The sequence below is a fragment of the Melanostigma gelatinosum genome, assembly GCF_949748355.1.
Source record: "Melanostigma gelatinosum genome assembly, chromosome: 8".
Lineage (NCBI taxonomy): Eukaryota > Metazoa > Chordata > Actinopteri > Perciformes > Zoarcidae > Melanostigma > Melanostigma gelatinosum.
In genome coordinates this window covers 10865381-10875493 of record NC_136641.1, presented here as the reverse complement: position 1 = coordinate 10875493, position 10113 = coordinate 10865381, and the positions used below count along the sequence as shown (strand labels likewise).

The 10113-nt window shown below is 42.5% G+C and overlaps 1 protein-coding gene across 1 annotated transcript; it reads right to left on the bottom strand.

The window, feature by feature from the left end:
• Positions 1–1802: 1802 nt before the first annotated feature.
• Positions 1803–9937, bottom strand: dcp1a (decapping mRNA 1A). The gene is made up of 9 exons (XM_079273697.1): positions 9767–9937; positions 9424–9464; positions 8642–8769; positions 6539–6605; positions 6224–6362; positions 5938–6033; positions 4854–5483; positions 4478–4699; positions 1803–4194 (listed from the first exon to the last, which is right to left on the bottom strand). The coding sequence occupies exons 1-9, from the start codon at positions 9896–9898 to the stop codon at positions 4114–4116; spliced, it is 1536 nt and encodes a 511-aa protein (XP_079129823.1). The 5' UTR covers positions 9899–9937; the 3' UTR covers positions 1803–4113.
• Positions 9938–10113: the final 176 nt, after the last annotated feature.

Here is a 10113-nt window from a genome sequence, read left to right as displayed (position 1 = left end):
TAATTATTGTAGATGTTTCATATGTTAAGATAATTTTTCTCTTTAATAGTAATTTGTTTAGTTATTATTTTTTGGGTAATTACTGTGGGCACCTGTTGCTATTTAAACGAGGAGAAAGGTAGGACCAGCATGCACCGGGGTGGGCGTATAGTTTTTACCAGCTACACAGCAGCATTGCACTGCACAGGACAGGAGAGCCAGCACGACAGAAGTTTGTTTGCTTGTTTTATTTGCTTTATTTCATAAATACACACAAATGGAATCCTGCTTGGACATTTTACTCTCTTCTGGCTGCGTAAGGATACCGACCACGGTGCATCAGTGGCGTTTGATTATTATTTGTTTAAGTTTGATTTAGCCGACAAATGGCCACTACACCTGATGTCCCCCCCCTGCTGTGTGCAGAGATGCTTAAGAGCAGGAGACAAACTGAACTCTTGGCTCATCCTCTGCGGACTGTGTTGCAGTCAGTATGACGGTGGAGCCTAAATACTTAAAACCTAAAGACAAACTTCTTCTCTCAATGTTTCTTGTTTCAGTATTATCGGACTCACTCGGTACTATTGAATGTTTTTTTTTCCCACCACAGTATCCAATGACTGAAAATTCAAGAGTTAAATTAAACAGGAAAACATCTAGTAATGCAAACAACTTCGTGCAGTGTTGTGGCAATTTCTAGATGAATTTGATATAAACAGCCAGAATTGTAGAATATTATAAAACCACAATGTTGCTGCACAATGTGACAGTATTGGTGTGGAACTGTGAATGGTCATAATCTGCACAAATGTCATCAAGAAACCACCTCTACTTTGAATTCATATGGTTTCGGAGTGAAGTGCAGAATGATACCGTATGTTTGGCTTGAGCTGTGGTCTATGGTCCAATTACTTCAAAGCATTCTGGTGTGATTGACATAAAAAAAAGTTTGGCCGTCTTGTGAAGCCACGGCATTTACATGACGAGAGCAGGGAAGGGTGACGTGCAAAAGGAAGGATCACAAATGACAGTCATCTTACTTTAGTGATGTTTCCCAGGGAGGCTGACCTGATTACCTACAGCGCACAGCTACACCTGCAACCTGCACTTACATTCAGGTAAGGACTGACTCAGCTCGTAGACAGATTTATGATTTCCAGGTGGAGTGTTTTTTTGGTTTGACAAAGTCATAAAAGGTTAATTTTAGAGGATTAACCTTTTCTCTTGGATTTTCAGGGGACTCCCGCCCCTGGCTGAGACTGACCACATTTGGGCAGCAGGGGGGGGATTCCAAAAAGGAAATGATGACATCCTTGACAATCTAGTTGGACAATATCTCCCTGTAGAGGTGGAGAGACATTTGTTTTGTCACTTAAACCCAGAAAGGCTCACGGATCAAGTTCTCAGATTAAATAAACCCTTGCATGGGCCCCGATACCAACTGATTGCAATTTAATGTTGACAGAGACACAACCGTCACCGACACACAGTGAGCACATACTGACCTCTGGTGGTCCAAAAGAGAAAGTGCGTCATTCTCCTCCACTGAATGACGCACTTTGAACCCATCTGTAAAAATGTAATTAGATTTTCTCTGAAATTCATGCAAATTAGAAACCTTCTTCAGAAAATGTGACACAATTTTGATTTACAATATTGTCCGCTTCAAAACATATACTAAAACAAAAAATAAACAAATTACAATCCTGTTTAATCTTTAAAGCTTAGTTTCACAGCTGACAGAGAAACACAGCAGCAAACAAAATACATTTTTTTATTATCACAAAATAGTCAAAATAAACCAAATTATATACAGTGGCAACAGTCTTAAAAAATTATTATAATTTGCAAAGACTTTCCCCAAATTATATCTCTGGCCAATAAGATAAATTATATCAAAGCATAAAACAACCTTAAAATCTTAAATATATGCCCCGGATTAAAAAAAACACTCTACATTTCAAACATTCTTCCTTTGTGCGTTTATTTAACCAACACATGGCAGAAGTGTTGGAAAAGATTTTAAACCGGGTAAAAAAGTGTACAAATGATCCGACCTGCTCGCTGGCTGTGGACTCGTCCTGTTTAAGATTTATATCTTAATTTTGCAAAAATCAAAAAGGGAAAGAAAAACACGATTAACAGTTGGTGCTGAAAGCATGTTTAACTTGAAGAAAACAAGACTGCCACATATATACTGCGAGTAATCGAATACATTCAAACAGCAGAACATAATGCTAAGTTGTAGTTTCACTATCGAGACAGGTATCTATGCAGAGATTCATATCGCTCCCTCGGCTATTTCCAAATGTTGATTACATGACATTATGCAAGAAAACATTCAAAAAGAGCAATAAAATCCGTTTGTTAAACCTAAAACAGTATTCTGCTAAGGTTACCATCTGGAGTGACTCAGTACTTTGAGTGCTTCTAGAATTTTAGTATCTGGAAAGTAACGCGTGACAAATAAGCCACATCACCCATGAGCGGACTATTGACATCAAACATCACTGAACAAACGTGAACCTAAAGGCCTGTGCTTTTACATTGTTATACTGTTTTAATGATCTAGTAGGTGCTGAACATTTGGTGACAACAGGGTAAATGAAACCTATTATGAGCAATCTGCTGCGTGTGTTCAGAAATGCCCACAAGACGCATAATAAACCGTTCTTCCCTAAGTCTTTGAAATCTGATTTTCTGATGTACATTGGATTAGTTTCCTTTGTTCACTTGAAGCGTAAACTAGCCACTCAGTGTTGCACATGATGAGGAGACAGACGAGCTTCTGTTCCCACGGGGTCTGCAGGGTTTACGGTTCTGTGCTGCAGTAACATTTTACTGCAAAATTTAAAAAAAATCTAAAAAATACTTGTTTTTCTTTCAGTCTTTGTGACTTCTGACTCAATTGTGTTCTGGAAAAGGGAATGGCGGTAGTTTATATTTTTCATCATTAGTTTGTTTTCGTATAAACTGGTTTTACACACAGGGAAGCTACCAGTCACCAGATCTCTATTCAAGCAATTTAATATCAAAGGTGGGCATGTTAACAATGATTCAAAATCAATAGATTTTCATTTTTCTCATGATATTTAAATTACACATTGTTGCAGAAGCAGAATCCTGAGGTCCAGATAAGTTTAGCTACACCGTACCGTCCTAAAGTATCCCAAAACGCTGGTGTCCCTAAAAGCAACGCGACTCAAGCCTGTTGCACGTTCCCCTCAAAAGAACATCACGCACTGAGCTCAGCTGGTGGAGGAGAAACGACCGACACAGACGAGGAGCACGAGCGAGGACAGGGAGGAAAGTGGAGAAAGGGCGGGGAGCGTGGAAGCTGGTTTGTGCGTTCGTCTCGGTGTTTTTATGAACATGTCGCAGTCCGTAACATAACATTTAAAAAGCAGCAGAGAGGAAATGATTTCCAGATTGAGCTGCAAGTGCTTCTCCAAACAATACCGAAAGTTCTTCATCTTCCTTGGACAAGGGTTGAAAAGGAAGAGACAAAAAGTCCACAATAACTGAGATGGCTGTTCATAACGGCCTCAGCATGACTTAGAGGGAGGTTTGATGAGTGAAAAAAGGAAAACGAGAAGTCCACACAGAGAGAGACAGTTTGTCTGCAAAGACCCCCACAACAGTTCTGAGGTCCGCAGCACAGAGGTCTTCATCACTGTTCCCACACTCTCGCACTGCGAGAAGTCCAAACATGTGATATGAGTAAGAGAAGCAGCGTCTTGGATTCCCACAAAGTTCAATCTGCAACATGGTCTTTCACGAGGTGAAAAGTGACAGCAACAGCTCAACGTCACCAGTACATGGCCAACTGTTTCATTATATTTATAAAGTAAAAAATAAAAGCTCAAGGCCACACACGGGTCCTTCTCTCCCACAGTAGTTCTGGTTCGTCAAAGCAAACAAAAAGTTGATCCGAGGTACCGCAGGTAGCCGGGACAGCATCAGTGTTCAGCTGAGAACTCAAAAAACACCCCGGACAAGTTTAGAGGCAGGAACGGTGGGTGAGGTGATGCGCTGCATGCTTTAATAGGCCGAAGAACACAGATCAGTGCTGAAGAGGTGTGCAGTGTGTCGAGAACCTGTTATCTGGGGGGGGGTGGTAGATGTTGACGTTGACTATAGCTTCATGTTGCTGAGGCCCTTGGACAAACTCTGCAGGTAAGCATCATGAATGGCACCAAGGAAGTCTGGGTTGTTCTAGAGCGGGAGGAAGTAAACGGGAGAGGAATGAACAAACTACACCTAAGACAATAAGACGACATTCACTGAGTGTCTGCGCTCCTCAAAGGGTCCTCGGTACCCTGGGAAGTTCCACACCCTCAAAGTAGACCAGGATTTCATGTTTTTGTAATTTGGGTGAACCAACCCTTTAACTTTACACTAAAGTTTTTACATTTTGAAATTGTAATGGTTAAGAACAGCTTCTACACTCAAACAGGCCAACACCACTGCTTTAATGTATTCTAAGCCCTTCGTGTACCTTAATGAGGTGTATGAGAGTATCCTGCAGCTGTGTTTTGCTGCAGGCTGCTTGTGGAGGCTCTAAAGCTCCAACAGAGGCGCAGGAGGGCTCGGCGGGGGCAGGCGGGATCACTGACGCTGCTGCTGGGGTCCTATTGACGGACTGCTGGAAGGCGCTGGGGGAGAGGAGCACAGAAATCGGCAGCACTGGAACAGCAAAACCTGGACTCATGGAGACAACCTGAGAACAGAAAAAGAAAGATGGAGACGTTCAAAGGAGCACACAATATGTCGGATTATAATCAAATGTGCTGCGGTATACTGATGACACTGATGAGGTTGATATCAGCAAACAGATCCACAAAAACTGCTGCTAAGAAAAGCATTGAACTTACAGACATTGGTTTGATGAGGTTTGGAGGCTGACAGAAAACATCCATCTCACTGCTGTGCTGGAGAAGGGGTTTCCCCACGAGCTCCTGGAAGCTGTGGGGTGGGAACAGCGTGCTTGGCAGGAAGTTGGGTGCGAGGATGGGTTTGTGGATGTCCAAATTCACAGAGGGCACTGCCGCTTTGAGAGAGTTGAGTATCTCCTGTCCTAAAAATGCCGTAGGCGCTGTTGACGGTGCTGCAGGGACAGCGGCACGAGGCTCTGAGCCAGCTGGGAGCACCATAAGAGGGGATACTGAACACCGAGGTTGGGGGTCAGACCTCGGGACCACTGACTGGAAAACAGGGCTGGGGTGTAGCACGTACGGAGCTGGGAGCAGGCAAGGGACTTGGTGCCGCTGACTTGACCCGGGGTCTTGGGCTGAGAGATGGGGAGGGAAGAGCGGGTTTTGGTGGGCTGGATTGGGATAAGACTGGTTGTGGAGGTAAGCGGTGGAGGGGTCACTGTCACTGGAGGCAGCGGTGGTGTTCTGTGCCAGCATGGTGGGTAGAGGGGGGTCCTTGGGCAACGACGAGCCAAAGAGCTCCTCAACTGTGATCTGCTTCACCATTGTATGAGAGGTCTGGTGTGTGAGCTGTGGTGGGAATTAAACACATACAGAGCAGTGCTGAGAAACAGTCGTCGACAGAAAACCCATCCATGTTGATTGATTTTCTGTCAAATATTTGTATTTGCTGCTTTTCTTTCTTTTATATTGCTGCAATATGAGGATGCCATATTAGACTCTGTGATTTAAGATGGCCATTGTTCACTATTTTCTGCATAAAGCAATTTTTATATCATAATAACAATATAACAGCATAAAAGTCCAAAATTGTTTAAGCCAGACCTGTGCCTCACATAAAACCTGACGGTTGGATGACTGTTTGCAACATAACCTACATAACCAACAGCTGCAGTCTGCAGCTAAATACTCCATTAAAACATGCACCATCTCTTTGTCCTCCTCCAGTCTCTGTATGTAGGACTGAACAGGATACATGAATAAATATCAAATCTCTGCATAGATGTTTGTGTAATGTAAGTACCTTTTCAGGATGTGCTGTGCTGTGCGCATGCACTGTGGCGTTGATAGCTGCTTTCCCATTCGGCTCTGCAGACACATCTGTTTCACCCGCCTGAGCCTGCATCACGCACAGAAATAAAATGGTGTTTTCAACAGGCTACATTTTTACTTAAGCCATGTACAGTCCCAATAACAATAAATGGTTCTGTATCAAACCAAATGGCAGTACTAAAATAATACATATTAGGCTAAAGATGTTTGCTGGTCGAAGAACATAAACAACATGGTACGCGTGTTTGCCTCCTCACTCTCTGGTATTCCTCCTTGGCTTTGCTGAGCAGTTCCAGGATGTCGATGGGCCGCGGTTCTGCGACTCCATTGGTCCTCGCTGGCACTGCCCTCTCTGGCGACTCTCTCTGGGCATGGTCTGCCTCTTGTTTCACAATCCTGGGGAAGAGCGTGACATATAGCGTACACACCTAACTATTTAAAAGCTCCTCGTGATGAGAGTAGAGCTGCTTCTTAAGCAAACACCTAACGGGTGAAGAACTCTGAAGCGCTATTAGTGTACCGTTCCATCTTCTCCTGACACAGATAGAGTAAACACATGTCCGGCTACTCACTTGACCATCAGCTGAGCGATGCGTTGACAGTCCCTCTTGTCATAGAACCAAATACTGTAGATACCCACTGCAAAGAAAATCACAAATACTATACATCACAATGTGTAGCGGAGACAGCATTACATCAGACAAAGCTCCTCCCACATAGAACAAACTAAAAAAACTCATTTTGAGGTTTTACATTTTGTTTAGATATGAGTTTTGCAGAACAATAACAAAATATGATCATATCACAACAATACAATTACACCAAAGGTTATTGCCCCGGCCTACTGGGCCTCAGGATTGATCAGTATTAAGTTATTTTTATTATTATTATTATTATTATTATTATTATACCATATAACAGCACCCAAAGGGAACCGACTACTTCTGCACAATGAAATGTAAAAATAAACACAAATTGTATGTCAGCAGTCTTTGCTGAAACAATAACTAGTTAATTCTACATTGCTTGTGCGTTGTGTGTGTGTCTGTGTGTGATGAAATACTGGCATATAGAAGGTCCCTCTAGAGGCTGAGGTAACCTAGCAACCTGAGTGTTTGCCTCCCTGCAGCATCAACTGCCACCAAGGGGAATATGGAGAGATGTAAACAGGTGTGTGTCCAAAGTACACCGGTCTCTCTAAACAGCATTCTCTGAGTCTGAGTACACTCAGGCAGCACGTTCACCAGCACTCAAAGAGGATCAAGACACAAACAACCATGAATGGTCAACATCTCTCTGAATAATCTATCCTACCCGCGTTGGACGTTTTAATCAAACTACAATCTTGTTGCAGCTTAGCCTTCATCATTCCGTCTTCAACGCAGAGGGAGGAGTCTTAAAACCATCTTGAAGACATTTCACAACAACCACAACTTCACAGGAGCGCAATCACCAAGAGACGCTCTACGCGATGACCAACTGACGTCCGAGATCTACCAAAAGGATCCTCAGCCAGTAAGTTGCATTACTGAAGAGCACTAATGGACTGAAGAGCACTACACAAGCAGTCAAAACCAGCAAATGGAATACAAAAATTAAAAAAACACAGGGGAGGACACGACCAGAGAAAATTGATTCCGACCGGTCCTCCAGGTGACCGAGCGCTGCCAGAGGCTTGAAGCGTCTCCAACACAGCCTGAGGAATATCATCAACCAGTATTTTACGAAACAACTGTACCCTACAACTCAACCCAGTCACAGGAATAAAAATGCTAACAAGAGCACTTGGACTCAAGTGAAGCCATCAGAGAAGCTGCTCTGGCCTGAATACTAACAAGAAACTGTATCATGTCTTCCATACCAGGCAGGCTGATGGGCAAACCAAGCCCGAAAGGGGAGCAGTCGACTCTGACGTTGACCCTGGCCATGTTGTTTTTTCTTATCGGCAAACAAATGGGAAAACAGTCTAATTCCTTATTCATTGCCTTAATGAAACTCCTGTTCAGACTTCTAATAGATTACCTCGGTGGCAGCACCGTCAGTTACTTTCTCAAGATCTGAGGCATTTCATCGCTCTTTTCATTTCACCGTACTTCCCGCAGAACAGTTTCCAGAAGGAGTCCGACTGCAGCGTTGGCAATGCAGTCAGTAAATAACACAACTTAAATAGTTAAATGTATATTAAGAAGTAGTCTGATTTATAATCAAACTGATTTCTGGCTGTTGAACCGCATGCAGAATGACATTGACTGTGGCCAAACCGAGCTGAAACTGTTGCCCTCCGGTAGGCTGGTGTGAGGCCATGAGCGGAAAAAACGCATCAGAAGAAGTTTTCTTGATAAATGAGACTCCAAGGCGCCAAAATGACTTCAATCAGAAGGGAAAAGAGATGTTCCAGAGAACGCTGGGGAATTATTTATTCGGCATTTTCAGAGGTACCATTGTATTCTATTCCCTTCGTTTGTGTGTGTGTGATACTGAATGTTAATAACACCAACACAGCTGTCTCCTAGCAGGACATGTGCACAATGTGTACATTTTCTGTGATACAGAAGGGTTTCATGGGAGGCGGCGGATCCCCTACATCGAATAATAATCTCTTATCAATATGTCGGTACTGTGTACCATATCTACTCTTTTTGCTTGTTTGAGCTTCTATTCTACAAAGTACTCACAGTTGCCGTTCCTATAGAGGAGGAAGGGGTCCTGCAGTTGGAACTCCAGGTCTTTGTTGATCGGCTCCACCAGGTTCTCTGTGCTCAGTCGGTTCATGATGATGAAGCCGTGGTGAGGCGAGGCAGACCTTAGATGAGCAAAGATAACAAACACTGTAAGATAATTCTCTGGCAGTACAAAACATCCCCGGTCACACTATACGACACCTTTCTCATGACTTGACACGCGCAAACTGTCTAGACTTGCATTTCTTTGAAATATATTAATCTAAATCAATACATTTTTAAATAAAGTCATCTTGAATCAATATATCACTTTTAAAATGTATATGCATGACAGATGCTGACAAATAACTGACAGATATTTTCATTATTGATAAATCAATTAAATTAGTTCTATAATTAACCGATGCATTATTTTGTCATAAGTTACCAGTTCAGTTAACTGAATGTAAAGGCAAACAAATGTTAATACAAGTTATCACCAAGTAAATATTCATCATTTAGTGTAACAAACAACTTAAACGTCAAAACTGTGGACATATAAAATAAACATGGAGTCTAATAAAGATCCACTGTGTGCAAAAAGGCTGCAAGAGAGAGGAAATCAGATAAGTCTCTAAACGGACCGCAGTAAATGTTTGTTTACAAAGACTGCGCCTTACACGTGTGCGCAGGACAAAGTGGCAGCGCAAAGAAACGCACGTTGAGTCTTAACAAGTAAACAACATTCATGGTGATCGTGTTTAATAATTAACATTATTCACACGTTATATGCTTACCTCGCATAAACAAACAGGGTACCCTCGATGTCGGTCTTCTCCTGAAACGATATGTGACATGTGTAAAAACCAACAACCGCTAATCCAAAACGTGCTGAACAATAGCAACGAACGTCACAAGCTAACTTCACAACATAGCGTTAGATAACTATAACCTATTGACAATAAAGCAATGGACACATGAACAGAATGAGAATATGTGACAGTTTGACAAATACCAACATATTTCTTAGTGTTTACAAATGTTTTTATCATGGCGCTAGAGTTAGCATACATGCTAGCATCCGTATCATACTTTTGAAGTTTATCCAAGAAGCTGTCTCGGATCTGTGCACAAACGTACCCATTCGTTTGCTTTGGAGTTGAAGTTGTAGAGAGCCACCTGGCCGGTGACATCGAGCAGTTTGTTTATGTACGGGTCTTGTCTCTGTAGAGCTGCTAGGCTCATCATTTGTCCAGCATTAACGGTCTCCATCTTGGATGTGATTGTTGCTCCAGCACGGACGGATTTCTGAAGACACAGTTATAACTTCCGCTGTCCCCGGAAGTCATGGCTCTCAAAAAGTTTTACAGAGATGTATTTATTCCGCAATTTAATCTGCAGCGTAAAATAGGTCATTCGGACTCATTCCCAATTGGTTAAAGTGCCGTTTATAAAAAGGAATGCATTTAGGAAATGATGGGCAGCCT